General features: G+C 36.7%; 1 protein-coding gene across 2 annotated transcripts in view; it reads left to right on the top strand.

Annotated features, from left to right (window-relative positions):
- Positions 1-21907, top strand: part of WDHD1 (WD repeat and HMG-box DNA binding protein 1) — a 61812-nt gene extending 39905 nt beyond the window's left edge. For both annotated transcript variants that reach the window (XM_022570516.3, XM_089907726.1), the window contains 10 exons: positions 3025-3139; positions 4033-4164; positions 6256-6479; positions 6564-6682; positions 6873-6929; positions 9407-9450; positions 9882-10052; positions 10676-10806; positions 12529-12667; positions 15563-21907. In XM_022570516.3, coding sequence (XP_022426224.1) covers positions 3025-3139; positions 4033-4164; positions 6256-6479; positions 6564-6682; positions 6873-6929; positions 9407-9450; positions 9882-10052; positions 10676-10806; positions 12529-12667; positions 15563-15763 — 1333 coding nt within the window. In that variant the 3' untranslated portion in view covers positions 15764-21907. The remainder of the gene's footprint in view (positions 1-3024; positions 3140-4032; positions 4165-6255; positions 6480-6563; positions 6683-6872; positions 6930-9406; positions 9451-9881; positions 10053-10675; positions 10807-12528; positions 12668-15562) is intronic.
- Positions 21908-25382: the final 3475 nt, after the last annotated feature.

Below are 25382 nucleotides of genomic sequence, written 5' to 3'. Positions count from 1 at the left end.
CCTGTGCTCCGCACCGGGAGAGGCCACAACAGTGAGAGGCCCGTGTAACGAAAAAAAAAAAAGAAATTCATTCTTATATTTATTTAAATCTCACGCTTCCGTTCTCACGTGTTCGTGGTAAAGATAGCAAACCACTTGCTCCTCTGGAAAGGCAGCATTTCATAATGGTCCAGCGCTGGAGCCTGCTGCAGTATCCTGGCTGAAATGCTCACTGTGTAGCCCTGGCCATGACATTTAGACTCTCTGTGCCTCTGTTTCCTCATTTCTAAAACCAGGATGAAGCTAGTACCCATCTCACAGAACTACTGTGAAGATGAAGTGATGTCGGAGTACTTAGAACAGTGCCTGGCCCTTAGTGAGTGTTCATTGAATGTCAGTTGTTAATAACAACAGTAGTTTTCTTACCGTCACTACTTTAAGGCATTTAGCCTTGTATTTCATGGTTAATGATTATGTTTCTATAATTTTTCCATTTAAAATACATTTTCTAACCCAGATTCAGCAGTATTTATGCTTTCTTTTTGGTGAGGAAATACATTTTGTTAAAAATAATTTTTTTTAATTCATTTGAATCAGTACAAAACACCTGCCTTTAATTACTGATGTGTAGCATATCTGATTTCCTACCTCTGTTTGAAATGAACTTCAGTTTAGCAGAAATTGTCTTTATGGTTTCCTCTGAAGATTTTTTTTATTGTCACCACTGGTTAATACATAACTGAGAGTTTACTAATTTTCGTGCCACAATCTAATTTGCTTTCTACAAACATCAATATTCCTTTTCTCTTTAGTTTAGTTTAGTTTTTTTTTTACCTTATTCTGCTTTATTTTTTGATATTAGAACATATTTATTTAACGATATTTTATGCAGGCACTTCATATCAGGCATTCTCTTTGGTTTTTAAAAACTCTTAAGAGTTATTTAATGCACTTGAAAACAGACTTTTTTTTGCAAGTTATGTTCATTTAATAAGCATTTGCTAAAAGTACTGACTACATGTCCTGTGCTACATGAAGATAAATTGGAGCAGCCTGGAAGAGTTGGGTGGTAAAATCATTATCTACTCCTGAGTCAGTGCTCTAAAAGAGTTAAATCCCCTCGAACACTGAAAAGAGGCCCATGCAACACAGACCACAAGCGAAACTCACTAACTCTTAGAAACTTATTCTGGACATTGGCCCCCGTTTTCTCCAGTTTGATAATTTTCAACTCTGTAATATAAGAGAACAAATTTTTTGATTTGTTTGGAAAGGAATTGAAGTAATTTTGTCTCCTTAGTAAACTGTGGTTTATTTTTTCACATTTTATCCTCCAAATGGTTTAGCCACAGTTTCCAGGAAACTCATTCATTGTAGGCAAAACCCATCAAATTAGCAGTCAAATGAGTTTGTTTTTTCCTCTTCTTCCATGAAAGAGATATCTAACAGAGAAAAGGTCATTTTACTTCAAGTCTTTAAAGCTAAGAAAAGGATAAGAAATGTGAATTGGTGCTCTGCTTTGATGTAAATGTGGCTTTAAAAAAGCTATTAGTAAAATCCTTATCAGTTTTTCTTTATGATAATCGCTTACTATGACTAAAGTATTAGAGTTGTAAAATGTTTTTAAACAGAGTCTAAGTCACTTTATAGAAAAAAGAATGTTAAGGCAATTAAGATTACTCCCAGTGTTCCTCCTAGTTTTGTTAATGTACATATATGCATATGTAATTGCACTCGTCCTTTCTGAATGCACATGTTCTGTCTTCCGTTTTGCATGACTAAAATGGTTTTGTGAATAGGTGCATAACAGAATTACTACAAGATGTTTTTTCAAACGCTCAGTATTCACATTGCCACCTCATACTATGTGGTGAAAACCACTGATTTATGTGAAATCATAAAAGGGGAGGAGGTAGAAAGAAAGGATTTATGTTAAAAAATATTGGAACTCTAAAAACATGTTTGTTTTTATTATATTTTCGCAAAAAGAAGGAAAGGGAGTATTTAAATCTTACTAGAAAGGGAGCCTATGTAGTATTCCTGGGTAATGCCACTTATTTATTTTTTAACTATTCTAGTGGACATTTGATAATATTAGAAGATATTTATGAAAAAAATTTTAAACCTAAGGGCCTAATTTCTACTTAGTATTTTCCTTCAAGAAAATCATAACTTAAAGCCCTGATTAAAAGGCTGTATTACCGGATGGCTGTTAGTAAGCATTGAACAAGGGTCTATGTTTTTTAAATGACTTTATGAAAATTAGAAAATTTGTCTATAGTACTTAGAGTGTGCAGTTATGTTTTTCTTATAAATAATTTGGAGTAAATACATTAAAAGAGTATTCTGCATATATAAATCACTCTGATGAATGGATACTTTTTAATTCATAAATTGCATTAGTACTCATCCTGATGGGCATATATGAGTGCCTTACATATTCTAGTCAGAAAAGTCCTTGCCAACTGAACTATTACCACATATGGCAACCCTTCATTTAGCAGAGCAGATATACAGTATAACCTTTTTATAATGATAATAGATTTTCTGCTTCACTCTCACCAATATCTAATAATAAACACTTATTGGACATTTCACCCTCTTTTTCTCTTATATGACACTTTCTACCAACAGTACCAATACTTCCAAACTGAAGAATGAAAGTGAATATGCTTTATCAGCATTTTATCTTAGGGCAATCTGTTTTATAACATGGATCCCATGACAAGTGTTTATGGCACAATTTCTGTATTTTGGAAGTGGGCATTTTGCTAAGGAAAATCTGAGAAAAGCTGATTTCACTTTTAATGATTGTTAAGTTAATAAAGCTGATGTGAGGAGGGATTTTTGAAGTATGTGGAGGGATAATTTTGATACTTAATCAGGCCTAAAGTACTTTTTTAAAAGAGGAATCTTTTGTATATTATTAAGCCAGCTATTGGAATATTATTATTCCAAGTTACTAACTTTTGGAAAATTTATAATGTAGCAGTTTTTATGATATTTTGGAAAATTTTTATGGTGAGACTGTTTCTTTCCTGACAGGTGTATTCCTTGCAAAGGTTCTCGATTTCCTCCCACCCTTCCACGCCCTGCTGTAGCTGTATTACCCTTTAAGCTTCCTTACTGTCAGACTGCCACAGAGAAAGGACAAATGGAGGTATGCACAAATCTTACCTTGACACTCTGAGTTTGATAATACCCTGCCTGTGACACAGACATTTAGAATTATTCTGATGACCAGTGTTGAGTATTCATTACTTTATAATTAAAGAAATAGCAGTAGCTGTGAGGGAGGAGGGCTGCTTCCAGGGACTTTGTCTAAGAGGTAAATGGGTGTGACTGTCAGGGCCTCACTAGGGTAAGGCGCTCACTCTCGGGCTTGGACAAGTGCCTAAGAGGACAATGCCTTCATGAATTTTGTACCCTCACAAAGGGTACAAAATTCATGTACACAAAGGCCAGGCTTGCCTCACCTTACTCCTAGCCCTGCGTCATCAAAAGTCATTCGATATCTTGCAGTTAGTTATTCTAAACAAGAAACAAATCAGCTTATAAAAATCTAGTTTACTAAGTTCTCTGAGCATCAACTATGATAGCTAGGAAACTTTAAAATGCTATATACAGTTGACCCTTGAAGAACATGGGTTTGAACTGTGTGGGTCCATTTATACGTGGGTTTTTTTCAGTAGTAAATACTACAGTACAGCACCATGCAAGATTGGTTGAATCTGAGGATGCCGAACCTCAGATATGGAGGAACCGCATATATATGGAGGGCTGACTATAAGTTATACGCAGATTTTCAACTACACAGAGGGTAGGCACCTCTACCTGCTACATTGTTCAAGGGTCACTGTATTTCCCTGTTTTTTTTTTTTAATGATAGAAGATAAAGTCAAGCCATAATATCACATTAGAATTGTAAAATAAGCTGTAGAAAGGAATATTTCAGAAAATATTTTATTCAGAAACTGGTATCATGATAAATGTTTAACACTTGCGTGGTATTCAACTGATAGTTGGCTCTAAGCAGTTTTTCCACTTTTGCAGGAACAGTACTGGCGTTCAGTTATGTTTCACAACCACCTTGATTATTTAGCTAAAAATGGTTATGAATATGAAGAGAGCACTAAAAATCAAGCAATAAAAGAACAACAGGAACTTTTAATGAAAATGCTTGCGGTGAGTAAAATAAGTATAGTGGGGAAGAAAAGTTAATTTTTTTTCTCTAGGTTGAATTTCTTAATGGTATGTGAATTAGCACCAGGTTCCACAACCTAGAATTCCTAAGTTGTATCTGGTGGTGTTTTTCTCCCTTAAAAGTTCTGTTTCCCAGTTCACGTTGCATATAAAATATTTACGACATTGCCTTGTATCTAAGATCATAGGAAGAAATAAACTCTTCTGGTGCTACCTCCCTGTTTTGTTTTTGCCGACTGGTCTGTTTTAATAGGCCCTGTAGGTGATTCAGATGCTTATTAATAAAGTTTGAGGACTGGCTCTAGCTCCTGCTCTTATCATGTGCAGCAAATAAAGTTTGAGTGTAGACTTTTAGGTCTGCAGGCTGAGCAGTCTTAAGAACTTTGATCAGGCTTTTAGACATGCCTGCCTTTTGGTATCCTCTTAGGTAAAAGTTTGTCTGTAGCCAGTGACCAGGTTTGGTCCCCTGGATATTTAAATACATTTATCTTTAGAGATAAAAAACTTTTTGAAACATAAGATTCATAAGTGTGTGTCCTCATTCCAGGTTGGCTTATGAGGAGGAGTATAATGTAATTTCTTCTGTGCTCTTCTTGGACTAGACTGTAAACACCTTGAGGGCAGTGACCATGTCCTGTTCACTAATGTATGCGAGGCACTGATGTAGTGTCTGATACATAGTGCACCTCAGTATTTCCTAAGAGAGTAAACGGCCCAGACTTTCCATTTTAAAGTTGAGGGAAAAAACTTCTGAGGGCAAAGTGATATCTGAGACCACAGAGCTTATTGTAACTTGTCTCCAAAAGGTGATATTCACTGCTGTCACCTCTATGCAACACTGCCTTGCATTTAGTATTAAAGAAATTTAATTAGTTTACTATAGAGTAAGTTTTGTTCCATTCACAAAGTCCCATTTGTACACCAACATGAACTAGTAACCTTTTTATTTTCTACAGCATATGTAAGGAAACATGTTTGATTTATTTACCATTTAGCCATAGAGGAGCTTTTCCGCTGGAGTGCAGTGTTCCTCAGTAGGGTGCTAGTAGCATCCTGTTAGTTCTTTAGCATTCCTGCCCCCAGGCAAATGCCCATAGTTCCACCTAATTCCTGGGAAAACCATACTACTTTCATTTCCAAATGCCCTCTGAGGCAGAGTACCACCCTGATTGAGAAGTACTGCTTACAGATAAGTGATTCTGGAAAACTTGAGAAGGACATGCAGGTAAATATCTAAAGCGTCTATGCTGATGTATCAGACTTGACATGTCTAAGTAACAAAGTAATACTTCTGTGAATTATGAGACCTTTAGTAGTCTTCGAAATATTAGCTTTCCTCACATTGTACTTCAGTTGCCTCACTTTGAGTCGTCAAAATTCATACCAAAAGAAAAAGTCATGATAAATGAATGTTTTTCATTTTATATTGTAAGCATAAAAAATAGAGCAAGAAAAAGGAGGTTGTTTGCTAATTTGGAAGTTGTATAACTGTTTCTGGTAGTTAGAGATCATAGACAATCATACTTAAAAAGCTAATGGGTAAAAAAAAAAAAAAAAAAAAAAAAAAAAGCTAATGGGTAAATCTGTTTGCCCACCCACATTCACTTAGTAGCATTTGTGTGCCGATTCTACGCAAAGTAATAACAAATCATTTACAATTTATTCTTTCTTTCAATTTGCTACCCTGTTTTGTGAGTGCAGGTGGTGGAATGGGCAGGAAAACAAATTTAGGAGAACCATTTTTGAATTTTTAAATAAATCTCTTACTCCTTGCAATCAATAACTTGAAATGATATGTCATATTTCATTGTTGATTGTGAAATGCACCAGTATTTTTCTTATTTAAGTCACTAAGACAGAAAGAAATGCTGCCATTTAAACTGACTCACCGTCAATTGTAAGATGGTTCTCAACTTCAGAGAGAGATGTTAAAATGTGTAAAAATGTGCCTCTTAGAATCAGGGATACAATATCTAGAAAACTTTTCTCAGTTCTACTAGTAGTATCATTCTTTTATTTTTAAAAAGTTTTACTCAACATAATTTGACTTTTTTCCCCCTTTTTTTCCTTTAGCTTTCTTGTAAACTGGAGCGGGAATTTCGTTGTGTGGAACTTGCTGATCTAATGACTCAAAATGCTGTGAATTTAGCCATTAAATATGCTTCTCGTTCTCGGAGATTAATATTGGCCCAGAGACTTAGTGAACTGGCTGTAGAGAAAGCAGCAGAATCGGCAGCCACCCAAGCTGAAGAAGAGGAAGAAGAAGAAGAGGATTTCAATAAAAAGTTGAATGCTGGGTAAGAAATGTTTGAGTTTTACCATCCTAAATATTGACTTGGTCTTTTTATAGCCCTTTATTGAATAATATCATTGTCTTTTAGTTACAGTAATACTCCTACAGAGTGGAGTCAGCCAAGGCTCAGAAATCAAGTTGAAGAGGATTCAGAGGACACTGGAGAAGCTGATGATATAGAAGAAAAACCAGAAATACATAAACATGGTAAGATAACATTTTTAAGGTAGTTTAAAGATGAGATGTGTCATGTGTGTGACTTCTCCCCTTTTACTTGGCTGAGGGATATTGAATACCCATACTTTTTCAAGACGTCTTTCCTGTCTGATTGTTGATTACAGAAGATGACTTTATCTTCCCATTTACATTGTATTGTTTTATCTTAATTATTCTGTAGGAGAAAACCCGTTTTTCAAAAGTGTAAATTCCTCTGATATGCCAGCTATTAAGTCAGGTAAGAAAATTTGGATTTTGTAATATCGAGAAAATTTTGAAGTAGTCTTTACAGTGATACATCTACTCAAATACACCTTACTCTTCAGGGCCTGCTTTGTTGTTGTTGTTTTTAATCAGAAATGTTTGTGAAACAGTGGTCATTTAACAAATACTTATTAAATGCCTATTTTGTGTCTAGTATTTGCCTGGGGTGGGGGGCTACAGTGGTCAAGTAGACATGCATGTTTGATCCCTGCGTAAACATTATAGTACCAGCTGGCTTTTAAAAGTATACGTGTGTATATATATATATATATATATATATATATATGTTTGATTTTAGTATACTTTTACATGTGTACAGATTATTAAAAGAGCATATGACAGGTGGCTGTAATCTAGTCAGTGGTGGGGGATGGTTTGGGACCCCAAGGAAGGCCTCATGGAATGTTTATTTATTTTATTTTATTTATTTATTTATTTGTGGTACGTGGGCCTCTCACTGTTGTGGCCTCTCCCGTTGTGGAGCACAGGCTCCGGACGCGCAGGCTCAGCAGCCATGGCTCACGGGCCCAGCCGCTCCATGGCATGTGGGATCTTCCCGGACCGGGGCACGAACCCATGTCCCCTGCATCAGCAGGTGGACTCTCAACCACTGCGCCACCAGGGAAGCCCTATTTTATTTTTTAAATTTATTTTTGGCTGCACTGGGTCTTCATTGCTGTGCGTGGGCTTTCTCTAGTTGCGGCGAGCGGGGGCTGCTCTTCATTGTGGCGCGCAGGCTTCTTATTGCGGTGGCTTCTCTTGTTGTGGAGCACGGGCTCTAGGCCCGTGGGCTTCAGTCGATGTGGCACACGGGCTTAGTAGTTGTGGCCCAGGGGCTTAGTTGCTCTGCAGCATGTGGGATCTTCCCAGACCAGGGCTGTAACCCGTGTCCCCTGCATTGGCAGGCAGATTCTTAACCACTGCGCCACCAGGGAAGCTGCCATGTGGAATGTTTAAAGCAGAGATCTAAAGGGTGAATGAGTCAGCCATGCAAAGGTGGGTGGGAGCAGAAGCAGAGGAAAAGCATGTGGGCTTAAGGAACAGCAAGTGTGAAGACTATAAGAGAGGCTTGAAGAGCACAGAGAGCAAAGAGAAAGTGGCGCTGAATGGTTTTGGAGCAATGAGCAGGAGCCAGACCTTGCAGATCCATGTAGGCCATGGTAGGATTTGGACCTTTATTCTGAGGTTGCTGGGAGGCTGTTGTAGGTTTTAACGAGGGGCAGAGTATGGCACACTGTGAAGAGGAGGACTGATTATAAGGAGACTTCTGAGGTAGTCCCAAGTGAGATTGAATAGACTGGGGTGGTGGTGATTGCTGGTAGAAAGCATGGGAGGAATTGAAGAGGTGTTTCTGAAGATGATATAGAGAGGATGGAAGTTCAGGGTGTGAAGAATAACTGTCAGTTTCTGGCTTGAGTACTTGAATGAATGATGGTGCCATTTACTGAGTCAGGAAACACTAGGAAAACGTAGGTTTAGATAGGAGGATGATGAATTACTATTGGCTGTTCAGGAAAGTAGTATCTCTGGGATGGAGATGTAAAGTGAAAATTGTTGACATAAGTATAGCAGTTTAAACCATGGGTATGGGTGAGTGAGCACTGGGGGAGGATCAAAGTGAGGAGAAAAATGAGGTTAGGCCTAGAGAGGAGGAGGACGAACCATCAAAAGAAAGTGAGGAAGGAGGTAAGCCAGGGAATGCAGTATCTCAGAAGTCAAAGGGGAGATAGTATCAAGAAAAAGGAACACTCCGCTATGTGGAATGCTGTTGAGAGGTCAAACAAGGTGATGGCTGGAAAAGATCCACCAGTTTTGGCTGCATAGGGTTTACTGAGTTCTTAGCAAGAGCAGATTCTGCAGGGTAGTAAGGCTGGAAGCCATGTATTGGATGGAGGAACATGTGAATAGTGAGGAAATGGGAATAGCTGTGTAGACAACTCTTGAGAAATTTGGCTGCTTAGGGGAGATGAGGGAAAATTATGTGGGGGGCGAGAAGGGGATGTGGCAGAGAGCGTGTTTGGTTTTTGTTTGTTTCTTTAAGTTGGGAAACTTGAGCCAATAAAGAAGGAAAAGTCAAAGATGACACGTGTAGCCATTGATAACACAAGTTTCTTGAAAAGCAGGAGTGGGTGGGATCTAGAGCATTTGTAGAGGAATTATTAACTAGCTAAAATAAGGCACCATTCTTCCCTGGTAACAGGAGAAAAGAAGAGATCTCTACATATTGTATCTGTCTATTTCATAGTGGCAAATTGGGATAGTTCCCATCATCTAATAGCTTTTATTTTGTCTTAGAAATAGGAAGGAGGTCATATATAGTTATTAATAGTTTTAAAGTTGCAAAGTGCATTATTTTCATATAATACAGATTAAAATATTCCATAATTCTTATAGAAGTCATAGTCTTCTGAGTTTTACCACTATTAAGTGAGGGTTTCTTTCTTATGAAAGGTGCAGTTACCTCTAGCAACCAAGGACGAATAAACCCCTTCAAGGTAAACTCTTTCCAGTGATGTTTTCTATTACTTAAATACATTTCCATACAGAGAAATATTTCCAAACTACCAGACGACCCTCCCCAGACTTAAGAGGCATTAAAGACTGCAACAGATTAAATTTTAAAATATTTAAATAAGTAAATATTTTAAAATAAACAAAGATGAAAGCAGCACTAGTTCCTGCTTGGACCAGGAGTTACATTTTCTACTTATCTTCTGAGAACCTACAGTTTTGAAGGTTTTCAAAACTTGGGGATGTGGTATTTGGGAATATGCGCATCAGTCTTAATTTGGATTATACCAAATATATTCATTTCCGAAGGTGAGACTACAATACAAACTTAACAGAAATTTAAAGGAAAGATAAATCTCTTGGCATTTTTTTTTCTTCTTTAAACATTAAATGCTAATATTAGCTTGCTTTGTAGGTATCAGGCAATTCCAAAGAGCCATCCATTTCAGTGAATTCAGTACGTTCAACTAATATTTTAGACAATATGAACAAATCATCCAAGAAATCTACTGCACTTAATCGAGCTACAAATTATGAAAAGTCTCCAGTTATAAAGCCTCTGGTTCCAAAACCAAAGTCTAAGCAGGTATGATTTCACCTGCCCCCATCTGCAGTACACAACTCATAGTCTGTTTGTCTTACTTTAGTTTTGTTCACTCTTTCAGGTATGAGACAGGAGGCTCCAGTTGTTTATAAGTGATTGTCTAGTGAAGGCAATGGTTCTCAATTCTGGTTTTGCATCAGAATCACTTTTTAAAAATATGTAGACCCAGGACAGGGACTCATGCATCTATCTGTATTTTTTTTCATTTTCCAAATGGTTCTGATGCATGTCCCTATTTAATGACAGCTGGTTTAGTACCTAGCCCTAATCTTCCCTTGTTCTGTATTCTGATTTTGCCTCCCAGATTGTGTCCCAGTTTTGGTATTTTATCACAGATTTGTCATCAGTAAAATAGACCTATCATTTGTATTTTCCATTTCATATAATTTTATTCATCTAGAATACATGAAATTTGAGGTACAGTTTTTTGGGATTGTGTGTGTGTGTTTATACATGTTTATTTTCAACAGAGAAACTCTCGGGACTTCACACGTTGGTGTAAGAATTCTAAATAATTATATTTCTCCACATTTTTCAAAATTTGCTTGTAACATATAAAATCATACTAGATTTTGTTGCGGTATTCATTATGTTTGTTTTTACAGGCATCTGCAGCATCCTTTTTCTGGAAAAGAACTTCCCAAGCTGATAAGACTGAGGAAGTAAAAGAAGAAAATCCTAAAAATCCATCATCTGAAACCCCAGCTATGTGTCCTCAAAACACTGAAAACCAAAGGTCAGTACATAGAGAAATTTAGTGTTCTCAAGATGTAGTATTCCAGTAAAAGGCATACAGAAGTAGCAATACAAAATTATGTGGCCCTGTTATTCGTTCATGTAAATAATACATTGGCACAGGTAGTAGGCATTCTGAACACTTGTAACTTTAGGGAAGCCACAAATATTGATTAATGTCTATTTATATTACTTATTAAAGTATGCTTTGATAAACTGCATACATGTTTTAAATTGTGGATAAGTTTTGCTGGGACACTATATTTTATAATTAGTTCATTTTTTCATTTGTTTGTTTTTAAATCGTTAGTGTAGTTACATGGGAGAAACACAGTCAAAAGATAGAAAAAGATTTGTGATGAAGAGTAAATCTTTTCCCTACCCACCCAGTTTCCCCCCCACAAATAGTCACTGCACAAGTTTCTTATATAGCCTTCTGGAATTATCCTATGCATGTACACTTAGATTTATCTGTCTTTTTTTAGTTTTACAGGAATGGTAGTATACTCATTGTTCTGTGCCGTATTTTTTTCATTTAATAGCTTTTGCAGTTGATTTCTTATTACTACATGAAGAGTTTCTTTAATCTTTTTACTTCCATTGAATGGCTATACCATAATTTATTTAGTTCTCTACTGGTGGACAAAAGGTAGTTGCTGGTCTTTTGCTAGTACAAATAGTAGTACAGTGAATAACTTTATATGAATATTATATACCTATAGCTGTAAGATGGATTCCTGTATGGTTCAAGCTAATGTACAATTGTAATTTCGATAGATATTGCAAAATTGTTCTGCATGGATGTTGTATTATTTTATACACCCCCAGCAATATGAGAGTTCCTATTTGTCCATATCCTGTTTGTCCACCAACTCAGTGTTACCAAATTTCTTGATCTCTTGTATGCTAGATTTATTTAAAATACATCAGCTAAATTGAAAAAGTCACCGTTTCATTTTTAGTGTTACGTATCTCATTTAACCAATATCTGATGTTAACCAATTTAATTTGAAGGGATAGCTGTGGTTTTTATTTTTTCCTATTTTGTTCTGAATTTAATTTAGATATTAAACAGTGAAATTTTTATTTAAGAAGATTCCATTTTTTATACTATCAACAGGCTATACAGAAAAAAAGTGCTCAGTAAATATTAAATGTTTGCATTAAATCTTCACTTGTGACCTAAAGACAGTTTGTGTCAGAACTGAAATCTAATGAAACTGACAAGTATGCTGTGTCCATGCTTTACATAATAATGGTACAAGAAAGGACCCACACTCTCAGGTCAGCTGTGAGGGCAGGGGTGAGGAGCTTGAGAGAAGTCATGACGATTTCCAATAGCTGGTTTGGGAAATGGAGAAAGGCTACCAAAGATACATGGAAGGGTTATATTGGGCTAGAGGGGCGAAGTAGGATTAGAGACCTTGAGCCTGTCAACATTCATAAAAGAGTTGAAAGTTCAGAGTTTTGCTGCACTTGGAAAATACAAATGTGAGTAATCCCTTTGAATTGATCTTATAAAGGATTTTTTCAGCTCATTATTCCTGCAGTCTCTAGGCAGTTTTAAGTAATATGTAATTATGAATATTAACAAGTGTAATTAACTGTGTCTCTCTTACTTTATATATAGGTATGCTAATGGTTAATCACTAACCTGAAAAATCATGAAGCACTTTTAAGACTGTCTTAATTATAAAATTTTTTTACATAACTGCTATTTTAGGCCAAAGACCGGGTTCCAGATGTGGCTGGAAGAAAACAGATGTAATATTTTGTCTGACAATCCTGACTTTTCAGATGAAGCAGACATAATAAAAGAAGGAATGATTCGATTTAGAGTATTGTCAACTGAAGAAAGGAAGGTAAGTAAGGATCATTGTATTGAGAATGAGACTTTAGTGAATTCCCAGGGGTTTTTTTTTTGTTTCTTTTTTAATTGGGGTATAGTTATTTTACAATGTTGTGTTAGTTTCTGCTGTACAGCGAAGTGGAGTTCCCTGTGCTATACAGCAGATTCTTATTAGTTATCTATTTTATACACATTAGTGTATATATATCAATCCCAATCTCCCAATTCATCCCCCCGCCCTCACTTTCCCCACTTGCTGTCCATACGTTTGTTCTCTACATCTGTGTCTCTATTTCTGCCTTGCACACCAGTTCATCTGTACCATTTTTCCAGGTTCCACATATATGCGTTAATATACGATATTTGTTCTTCTCTTTCTGACTTACTTCACTCTGTATGACAATCTCTAGGTCCATCCACGTCTCTATAAATAACCCAATTTCATTCGTTTTTATGGTTGAGTAATATTCCATTGTATATAAGTACCACATCTTCTTTATCCATTCCTCTGTTGATGGACATTTAGGTTGCTTCCATGACCTGGCTATTGTAAATAGTGCTGCAGTGAACATTGGGGTGCATGTGTCTTTTTGAATTAGAGTTTTCTCTGGGTATATGCCCAGTAGTGGGATTGCTGGGTCATATGGTAATTCTATTTTTAATTTTTTAAGGAACCTCCATACTGTTCTCCATAGTGGCTGTGTCAGTTTACATTCCCACCAACAGTGCAAGAGGGTTCCCTTTTCTCCACACCTTCTCCGGCATTTATTGTTTATAGATTTTCTGATGATGCCCATTCTAACCTGTGTGAGGTGATACATCATTGTAGTTTTGATTTGCATTTCTCTAATAATTAGTGATGTTGAGCAGCTTTTCATGTGCTTCTTGGCAATCTGTATGTCTTCTTTGGAGAAATGTCTATTTAGGTCTTCTGCCCATTTTTTGATTGGGTTGTTTGTTTTTTTGATATTGAGTTGCGTGAGCTGTTTATATATTTTGGAGATTAATCCTTTGATTGTCCGTTGATTCATTTGCAAATATTTTCTCCCATTCTGAGGATTGTCTTTTTGTCTTGTTTATAGTTTCCTTTGCTATACAAAAGCTTTTAAGTTTCATTAGGTCCCATTTGTAAGGTTAATTGTACTGAGATGGGGACTTCAGTGAATTCCCAGGTTTTAAAAATTCTTAAAGAAAGTGCCTTTTTCTGTTTTTAGAAATTGAATACATTCTGATAAACTCTTGGTGGAGAGGAAATACAACAAGCAAAATGTCAGCTTTGAACCTATGGATATGTAATAATTATTATTTAGTGCTGATGGTTAATTTTTTGGCAGATGTACTGCTTACATCTGTATAAGTTTCTGCATATTGTAAGTTAGGGGAATACCCCAAGAAAAAGTGCATTACTTATCAAAAGCAAAAAAAGATTAATAAGTAAAAATGAAATTAATTCACATTTTTGGAGTACTACTCTAAAGTCCTTGTAAGCAGAATTTCTTAAAATGCTGTTTACTTACACATTGACTACTAAATGAGAATACTGCTTTGGGGGGAAAAAATCTGATGTTCTGTTCTAGCCTTTCATCTGGAAATTAGGACAGGTGGCTTGTACCTATTGCTCCTCATGTCAGTTTCTGCCATGTGAAAGAAGGCTAAGAGCAGCTTTCTTTTGCAAGGGGAAGGATTGTGTGTGTTGTATCAATAAATCTCAGACTTCCCTTCCCTAGGAATGACTGCGTGCTGCATGGGCACCTTGTGACATAGTTACCTTGATAAGCTGGTTTTAAAAACGAATAAAACTAATGCAAAATTAGGAAGCTAGAAACTGGTCTTACCACCTCTAGCCTCCTTTAGAATCTCATTAGCATCTTGTATTTCTCATTTTTTATAAGTATTTATAAAAGGATAAAAATTGTAAAGAATTAGATAAAATGACATCTGAATGAATAAGACCTTATTAGGAAAAGAAGAAGAGATTTGGCAAAAGTTGCGATTGTGTTCTTGAATACTTAAAAATGTAATCAATATTTTTAGTGTAAACCTTAAACATTTCTTAAATCCAGTCTGTTAATGTGAAAAATACTACAGGTCAAATGGTCCCATTTCAACAACAATGACTAGGAAGGAAAATAAAGTAGGAGGAGGAGGAATTGTTATAGATTAAAAGAGGTTTAAGAGGTAAATGAAATGAGTGAAGCTTGTTAGGTTCTTGCTTAGTGAGTAGAAACCAATCCCAAAAGAGTGTATACTGTATATAACGTTCCTGATATGACAAAGTGATGGGGATGAAGAACAGAGAACTGATTGCCAGGGGTTAGGGCCTGGGAGAGGAGTGGGGTGGGGCAACATGTGGGATCCTCGTGCTTATGGAACTACTGTTCTGTATCCTGAATGTGGTGGTAAATACACAGCCTACAATAGAATTATATACACACACACAAACAAGTAGAAATAAAAAAGGGGATTTTATCAATGTCAATATCCTAGTTGTAATAGCGCACTACAGTTTTGCAAGATGCAACCATTGAGGGAAACTGAGTAAAGGGAACACGGTGGCTTTCTGTATTATTTCCTACAACTGCATGGAAATCTATAATAATCTTAAAAGGTTTTCTTTCTAAAAAAGTACCTGCAGTTATAGTGTTTTGCACTTAATATGCTTAAATACAAGCAGAGTTTAGATTGAAATATTATAGAGGTAGAATGTAAATTTTTTAACGTGCCCTGCAATTAAGTAATAAAAGATTTGTTTAAAAAAAAAAGAACCCTTAATGATTAGTTTAACAATTCAAATGCTAATTATGCTGCTTTACATAAAGGAATGTTGCCTGCAAAAGTAACGAAATCATGTCCTTCCTATTTCTTTGTTAGTGTCTAAAAACTTTTCTCCTGCAATATTTTTATAAAGGCATGGGCTGCCAAGGCCAAAGGAGGAACTGCAAGTGATGGAGCTGAAGAAAAGAAACGAAAACGTGTGGTCGATGATAGTCACGAAACTGAAAACCAGAAAGAAAAAACGAAGGAGAATCTGAATTTGCCTAAAAAGCAAAAACCTTTAGATCTTTCTACGAATCAGAAACTGTCAGCTTTTGCATTTAATCAGGAATAGAGTAAGGAAGTGTACTTAGGAAAGTAATGGATTTTTTACTCATCTTTGATGAATCTAGACCTTTTAAAAAAAATCTTTAGGAAACTCTTTATATATTTTTAAAAGAGTTTAAAGACTGCTGTTTGTCTTTATAAGATACTGTAGTAATTATATTAGTGTAGGTAGCAGGGCATCTGTAAAAACTATCATCTCTTCAGATTGCTCTGCCCCCAAATGGAGGGCCATTCAGAAGCTTTGTGGTCATGGTCACTGACTGGACGCCACTGTCATGTCCCATTGGAAGCTGATTTGGTTTTGTTTCTTACCTTAAAAATCATCAAAGCCAAGGTCTTAAAACCTCTGAACATTGAAGTACCTTGCAGGGTTTTCGTTGTTTGGTTCATGTCATGTACTGGGAAGCACTACAGAAGTCCTCTTCCCATAGACTGCTCTCTATGTCTATACTGGCCCCAGGGGACCATGGTTTTTTTTTAGTATGGGCCCTAAACATGTAAATAATTTTGTAGATGAGACCTTTTGTTTGTTTTGGCAGTTTCTTCATATATTACCTTTAATTATTTGTGTAGCCTTTTTTTTTTAAATAAAACTTGCACATTTCCATATTTAGCTTGATATGGTCTTCACATTGTATTTCCATGAAATGGAAGTGTTTCTAGAAAATATATTTTATATTTATTACCGTAATTTCTACCACCCCCCATCCTATTACACAGTATACACACAGAAGAGAATTGAAGATACTGTTTTGATAGCATTGCAGCCCAGCACATGATGTGCTCCTCGTAAGCTACTCTGGTTATCAGCATCAGCAGTGCTTTTCTGAGCAAGTCTTTGAAGCCTTGATAAGAGAGTGGTTGAAGAGTAATGGGAAGTGTTTAACTCCTCTTTTATTTTGAACAAACAAGATTTAATTAAGTAGTTCATACATTTTTTGGTTAGTATTCTAAGCAGAACTTAATACAAATGCAGCCACTTAATGAGGGCAAAGTACAAGGGGTGGGGTTGGGTAGGGGGATAGTAGTAAAATAAAATCAGGTGGCTCAAAATCTAGGGTAGTTTTATAGGTTGGAAGGAACAAAATATGTTGAAAATTTAGATGTATAGGAGCCAAAGGATATTCCTTGTCTCATGATGATTAAGGTTGCGAAGGAATACATTTCTGATTTTTTAGTTAGTAGCTGGTATTGAGAAACATTGTAGCATAGAGGTTAGGAGCACAGATTTCAAAGCCAGGCTACCTGGGCTCAAAGGACCACTGCAATACTACCAGCTAAATAACCTTGGGTAAGTTCTAGCCTTTGTCCACTCATCTGTAAAATGGGTATATTAATAGTAACTACTTTAGAGGGTTGTTATGAGAATTAAATGAGGTAAAAGCACTTACCTGGCACATAGTAATGTTTTATATACATATCAGCTATTGTTACTATGCTGTTGGCTGGTCCATCTTGCTTTGTCATTAGGTTTGATTCTGAATTAATTATGTATGAATTAATTTTGATTGCAAGATCCTGAAGTAAACGTTTATTTATATTACTTTGGAAAGCATGTTTATAGACATGTATTTTGTTTTTACTTCCTCAACTTGCTTATTACCACAGTGTATAATACTTAAGGATATAATCCTTGAGTGTTATATTTCAGATCCATAGGAACCTGATAACACCAAGGATTTTCAAAAGGTTTTTTCTCTCTTTTGTTCCTTTGACCACGCCGTGCGGCATGCAGGATCTTAGTTCCCCGACCAGGGATCGAACCCGTACCCCCTGGAGTGGAAGTGTGGAGTCTTAACCACTGGACCACCAGCGAAGTCCCTGCAAAAGGTTTTTTTAATCTCCTACTTTTGTTTGGTTGAAGGAAGGTTTTTGTATTGACCTGGTTTAATTTACAAATCAGAACTTTGAAACCAAGAAATATCATACTTATTCCTTTTCTATATAATATTAAACTTCTTTTAAAAAAAAAAAATCTTTGGGACTTCCCTGGTGGTCCAGTGGGCAAGACTGCACACTCCCAATGCAGGGGGCCTGAGTTCAATCCCTGGTTGGGGAACTGGATCCTACATGCTGCAACTAAGAGTTCACATGCTGCAACTAAAATCTGGCGCAGCCAAATAAATAAATATTAAAAAAAAAATTTCCCCCAAAGTACCCTTTTTAGCCTCCCCCCCCCCCAAATCTAGGATCAATCAAGAATGTTGAATTGGGACTTCCCTGGTGGTTCAGTGGTTAAGAATCCGCCTGCCAATGAAGGGGGCACATGTTCGAGCCCTGGTCTGGGAAGATCCACATGCCGTGGAGTAACTAAGCCCTTGCACCACAACTACTGAGCCTGCACTCTAGAGCCCGTGAGCCACAACTACTGAGCCCGTGTGCTACAGCTACTGAAGCCCATGCGCCTAGAGCCAGTGCTCCGCAGCAAGAGAAGCCACTGCAGTGAGAAGCCCGTGCACTGCATCAAAGAGTAGCCCCCACTCACCACAGCTAGAGAAAGCCTGCATGCAGCAACAAAGACCCAACGATGAAGACCCAATGCAGCCAAAAATAAATAAACAAACAAAATATTTTTAAAAAAAGAATATTGAATTGTATTTAATTATTAGAAGTATATACCTTTTAATACAGGAAAGAGTGAGGAAGAACATCATCCCTAATCCTAATATCCAGAGATAACCACTGTTAACATTTTAGTGTATGTCATTAGGCTTTTTTCTGTATATGTGGTTTTTGTTTGTTTTTTTACATAGGTGTGCAGTCCAAATTCATGCTGAGTAGAGGCGTAAAGGAAAAAACAAAACAGCTCAAGCCTGCAGTTTAAAGTGTGGCCTTTTGCTTGTGGTGTTCCTATAATTGACACCAATTTCTACCTACTCTGCAGCTGTGTCATAAAGGGCAAAAACGTATGGAGTAGAAAGTAAACATAATGGAATCAGAAAGCCAAAAGTTGGTTCTTTGAAAGACTGATAAATTAGAAAAATATCTGACAAGATTAATCATGATACAAAGAGAAAAGCATGAATAAGTAGTATTAGGAATGAAAAGGAAATTATTAACTACAAAAACAGTACAGATTTTTTAAAGGTAAGAGGCTTATGATGGTCAGTTTTATGTGTCAACTGGCTAGGCTACAGATGTTATTCAGTCAAACACTAACCTATGTGTTGCTGTGAAGGTATTTTATAGATTGTTTTAAAGTTCATAATCAGTTGACTTTAAGTAAGAGATTATCCTAGATAGTCTGCGTGGTCCCAACTCAATCAGTTGAAAGGCCTTAAGAGCAGAACTGATAACTTCTCTGAGGGAGAAGAAGGTACCACACCTGTAGATCGCAGCTTCCACTCATGCCTTGAGATTTTTCAGCCTGCCTTTCCTGAAGGTCTCCCCTATGGTTTGGGATTTCAGACCTGCCTTCCAGCCTCCATAATCATGTGAGTCAATTTCTTGCAATAAGTCAGTATATATATTCCTACCGGTTCTGTTTCTCCAGTTGAACACTGATTCAAGACTTTTAAACAGCTTTCTGACAGTAAGTTGGAAAATTCCGATGAAATCAACAAGTTTCTACAAAAAAGACTAAAATACTTAGGAATAAATTTAACAAGTGCAAAACTTATTCTTTGAACTACAAAACATTGTTGAAAGACATACAAGAAGACCCAAATAAATGGAAAGATCCTGTTTTTAGAGAGCAGAAGACTTACTAGTGTTAAGATGGCAATACCCCCCAAACTGATCTACAGATTCAATGCTATCCTATCAAAACCCCAGCTGGCTTCTTTGTAGAAAATGACAAGCTAATCCAAATGTTCATATAGAAAATCAAGGGACTTGGAATAGCCAAAATAATATTGAAAAAGAACAAGTTAGAGGATTCATACTTCCCAATTTAAAAACTACAAAGCTATATTAATCAAGACAGTGTGGTACTGGCATGAGAATAGACCTACAGATCAATGGAATGGAGAGTCCAGGAATAAACTCTCACACTTAAGAGTCAGTTGATTTTTGACAAGGTGCCAGGGCAAGTAAATGGGGAAAGGATAGTCTTTTTCCACAAACGGTGCTGGGACAACTGGAAACATGCAAAAGAATGAAGTTGGACCCCTCTCTCACACCATATAAAAAAATTAATCCCAGGTGTATCAAGACATAAATGTAAACTAAAACTACAAGTCTTAGAAGAAAACATAGGTGTAAATCTTTGTGACCTTGGACTAAGTAATGGTTTCTTAGGTATAGCACCAGAAGCACAAGCAAAATAGATGAAGTCAACATCATCAAAATTAAAAATGTTTGTGCTTCAAAGAACACCATCAAGAACGTGCAAAAAACAAGCCACAGAAAGGGAAAAGTTTTTTGGAAATCATATATCTGATAAGGAACTTGTAACTAAAATGTATCAACAAGTCTTAAAATATATCAACATTTCTCCAAAAGACAATATACAAATGGCCAATCAGCATGTGAAAAGATACTCAGTATCCTTAGCCACCAGGAAAATCAGATCACAAAGAGATACAACTTCACATCCACTAGGATGGCTATAATGAAAAAGATGGACAATAACAAGTGTTAGGATGCGGAGAAATTGGAACCCTCAGACTTTACTGGTAGGATGTAAAATGGTGGTTTGGCAGTTCTTCAAAAGGTTAAACACAGAGTTATCAAATGACCCAGCATTTCCACAACTAGGTATAAACCCAAGAGTAATAAAAACATGTCCACACAAAAACTTGTACATGATTGTTCAGAGCACCGTTAATCTATAATAGCCAAAAAGTTAAAACAACCCAAATGTCCATCAAGTGACGAATGGATAAACAAAAGTGGTATGTCCATACAATGGAATATTATTTGTTAATAAAAAGAAATGAAGTACTGATACATGTTACAACATGGATAAACCATGAAAACATGCTAAGTGAAAGAAGCCAGTCACAAAAGATGATATTTTATATGACTTCATTTCTATGAAATGTCCAGACTAGGCAAATCTATAGAGACAGAAAGTAGATTGGTAGTTGCCTTGGGCTGGAGGTTAAGAGGAAAGGGTGGGTGGCTGACTGCTGATCGGTACAGGGTTTCTTTTTGGAGTGACAAAAATATTCTGGAATTGGATAGTGGCAGTGATTGCACAACTCTAAATTTACTAAAAACCACTGAATTGTACACTTTAAGCGGGTGACCATGGTATGTGAATTATGTCTCTATAAAGTTGTTATAAAAAAAAAACTGAATCAAGGTACAAACTTCCAGTTGCAAAATAAATGAGTCATGGGTATGAAATGTACAGTGTGAAGAATATTGTCAATAATTATGTAATATCTTTGATGATAGATCATAACTAGATTTATGTGATCATTTTGAAATGTATAAAAATATCAAATCACTACATTGTGTTAATGGGAACCAACAAAGTATTGTAGGTCAGTTATACTTCAAAACAAACAAACTTATAGACAAAGAGATCAGATTTGTGGTTACCAGAGGCAGGGGTGGAAGGGAGGGGAATTGGATGAAGACAGTCAAAAGGTACAAACTTCTAGCTGTAAGATACAAATAAGTACTAGGGATGTAAAGTACAACATGATATATATAATTAACACTGCTATATGTTATATCAATATATGGAAGTTAAGAGAGTAAATCCTGAGTTCTCATCACAAGAAAAATATTTAATTTCTTTAATTTTTTATCTGTATGAGATGATGGATATCCATTGAACTTACTGTGATAATTGCTTCGTGTTGTAAGTCAAATCATTATGTTTTTTTTGTTTTATATTTTTATTTTTGGCTGGCTGGGTCTTAGTTGCTGCACACAAGCTTTCTCTAGTTACAGTGAGTGGGGGCTACTCTTCATTGCAGTGCGCGGGCTTCTCATTGTGATTGCTTCTCTTGTTGCAGAGCACAGGCTGTAGGTGCACGGGCTGCAGTAGTTGTGGCACACAGGCTCAGAGTTGTGGCTTGCAGGCTCTAGAGTGCAGGCTCAGTAGTTGTGGCTCACGGGCTTAGTTGGTCCACGGCATGTGGGATCTTCCTGGACCAGGGCTCGAATCCATGTCCCCCGCATTGGCAGGCGGATCCTTATCCACTGCGCCACCAGGGAAGTCCCAAATCATTATGTTTTACACCTTAAACGTATACACTACTGTACATAAGTTATGTCTCAATAAAGCTGGAAGAAAAAAACTGACTCAGAGAAATAGAAAATCAGAGTAGTCTATAACCAATTTTAAAAATTAGTCTATATTTAAAATTCTGGGTGTGAAGAGTCAAGTTCTATCATAGTCAAGTAAAAGTTACAGTCTTCTACAAATTATTTAGTATAGCAGCTGTCATAACGTTGATGTTGAAACCTGACAAGGTTAGTTTTAAGAAGGAAAATTTTAAACCAATCTCACTCATGAACATGGAAGAAAACTCCTAAGTAAAAATTTTAGTAGACCAGATCCAACATTGTATTTAAAAAGATACTATTTAGTTACCCCATTGACTTAATCACAAGAATACAACATTCGTCTAACATTAGAAAGTCAGTTAATGTTGATTAAAGGACAAAAAGTGTCTTGCATAAAGTATGTATCTTGTTTAAAGGGATTTGTGCCATTCTGGTTTTTTCTGACACTGTATGGAATTAACTTTGTATGTTACTGAACCATTTCACCCAAGGGCTCATAAACACATTAATGTATTTTTATAATGAGGGTAATAATATAAGCATAAATTTAAACTACTGCCAAACTTTTTTAAGAAGAGAAGAATGCTATTGTTCTTTTAGTTGTAAATTGTATTTCATTTAATAGACCTCTGTCTTCTGTTTTCTCCGGGTATATTTTTCTGTCGGATTGTATGTGTCTCTATTATATCAATAATTGTAGATGCTTGTTGATCTCACCAAGAGACACAGGTTTTCAAGGTCAGGAACTGTATTGGTGGGGTGATTGGCATAGTCGATACAGTATAATCTTTGCAACTGGGTAGGCTTAGGGTTTATATACTGCCTCTACCACTGGAGCTATGTGGCTCTGGGAACCACTTAATCTGTCTAACTCCTATGGTCCTTGTAATAAAAATGACAGCAATTTTTTGCTCAGACCTCCTCAGAGAACCATCCCAGGATAGTCACATATCACTTGCTGTCACTTCCGCAGGCCACACTGCACCAGAATTGCACGACTGACCCCAGTATTCAGTGATCCCATCTCTCTCCCTGATATTTGGAATTTGGACACAGAAGCAGAATTGTTTAATCTGAGGAACTGAGCTGCACAGGGATGTAGAGGCAAGTGTCATAACAACAGCAGGGGAAAGCTAAAGTTGTGGGAAAGCAGAGAAACAAGTGAGCAGAAGAAATACATCTAGTGAAAGTGGAAAAGTGAGGAAAAAATTAAAAACAAACAAAAATTGTCAGGTCAGCATTATCTCAGCTGCTTTTGTGGCCCTGATAACAAAAGTCCTAGAGAAAGGAAGATGAAGAGTGGCACTCCAATTCTTCAAGAATAGCGTGGAGCATATCAGTGGCAAATAAAGTGTTCACCGAAGGTTGGAAACTGGCCCCCACAGAGAGTGTTCCTCTCTGAAAACAGCTGGATTGGAATTGATATAGATGGGTTTTCTAAAGAGGGAGGAGTATTAATGTGCTTCAGTGAGATAGAGACTCTTCATGACATCATTTCTCCCTCAAATGTTATAGTAGCTGGGCATATCTAGAATATATAAAGAACTCATAAACTCAGCATTAAAAACAAAACATATACTCCAGTTAGAAATTAGGAAAACACACATTTCACTAAGGGTATACAAAAGGCAAACACATGAAAAGATGTTCAAGAGCATTAATTACTAGAGAACTGCAAATTGAAACTACAGTGAGATTTCACTGTACACCTATCAGAACAGCTAAAATGAAATATAATGATAACACCAAATACAAGTAAGGATGCAGAGAAACTGGATCACTCATGTTGCTGGTGGGAACGTAAAATGGTACAGCCACTCTAGAACACAGTTTGGCAGTTCCTTTCAAAACTAAAAGGGACTTACTGTATAACCAGCAATTGCCCTCTTAAGCACTTATCCCCGAGAAATGAAAACTTATTTTCACACAGGAACTTGTGCATGATTGTTCATAGCAGGTGTTTTGTTTTGTTTTTTTTTTTGGGTTCGCGGGCCTTTCACTGTTGTGGCCTCTCCCGTTGCGGAGCACAGGCTCTGGACGCGCAGGCTCAGCGGCCATGGCTCACGGGCCCAGCCGCTCCGCGGCATGTGGGATCTTCCCGGACCGGGGCACGAACCCATGTCCCCTGCATCGGCAGGCGGACTCTCAACCACTGTGCCACCAGGGAAGCCCGCAGCTTTATTTTTAAGAGCACCAAACTGGCAACTACCCAAATGTCCCTCAATGACTATATAGTACATTCCTACCGTGCATGGTATACTACTCAGCAATGAAAAGGAGCAAACTATTGATGCAAAAGCAACAATTTGGAATAACCTCAAGAAAATTAAGCTGAGTGAAAGAAGGCCAATCTCAAAAGGATGTTTTGATTCCATTCCACTGCATGATTCCATTTATATAACGTCCATGAAATAATACAGAGATGGAAAATATATTAGTGGTTGCCAGAGTTAAAGATGGGGAAAGGAGGGATGTGGCTCTACAGGGATGAGTAAGAGCAAGTCTTGTGGTGATGGTATAATCGAGTATCTTGATTATGGTGGTGGTTTCACAAGGATTTACACGTGATAAAATTACATAGAGGTACACACACACACAAGTAACTCTGTCCTGGTAAAACCTGAATAAGTTGTATAGATTATTTCAGTGTCAATTTCTTGGTTTTGATATTATACTATCATTCTGTAAGATATTAACACTGGGAGGGGATATCTGAGGATATCCTACAACTGGAAATGAAAAACCCTAATGAGGCATTTGTAGCTAATGGAAGAGAATTTATATTCCTGACCCCCAACAGGGTTATAAGCCCTTTAAGAGCAGACCTGGGTTTCCTTGTATTGTCAGAACCTGGCACAGTGGCTCTCCTAAACAAGATAATCAGTATGTTTCTCTTGTCAACACTGATAAAGGATTTTGAGCTCACAACTGAGAAATCTGAATGTTCTTTGTCAATATACCAAGAAAAAGATTCATTATATTTTTGAAGTCATTTTATGATTAATTTGCAGAAGAATAAAGGGATAGTAAGAAGAAAACTTTATTAGGAATGTCCACAAGAATTAAAACATACCAAACCTCTTCAACTCAAACACCGGTGCACAACCAATAAAAAAGATGAAAAAATATCATCATACATCATTTTGACAAAACAAGACGGTCCGAGTTCTTGTCACAGAATATTGCATGATGACATGCTTCCTGTCAAATGACTAGCTGGATGAAAATACCACATTGCTTTTGTGTCCTTAGGAATATATAGGTCACATTAATTCTTGAGTTTGAGAACAATTCATCTACGATAACTTGATCTGAAAACTCATAACATGAGATTCCATTTATATGACCAATTCCACCACCATTAATAGAGTCTAGAGTGCTGCTATTTGTCTCCTTGCATTTATCTTCTGATTCATCTAATAACTTTGAAACATCTTCCC

Source organism: Delphinapterus leucas, chromosome 2, assembly GCF_059928025.1.
Source record: "Delphinapterus leucas isolate spDelLeu-1000000601 "Yukka" chromosome 2, BTC_Dleu_Yukka2, whole genome shotgun sequence".
Lineage (NCBI taxonomy): Eukaryota > Metazoa > Chordata > Mammalia > Artiodactyla > Monodontidae > Delphinapterus > Delphinapterus leucas.
This window is presented reverse-complemented; position numbering and strand designations above follow the sequence as displayed.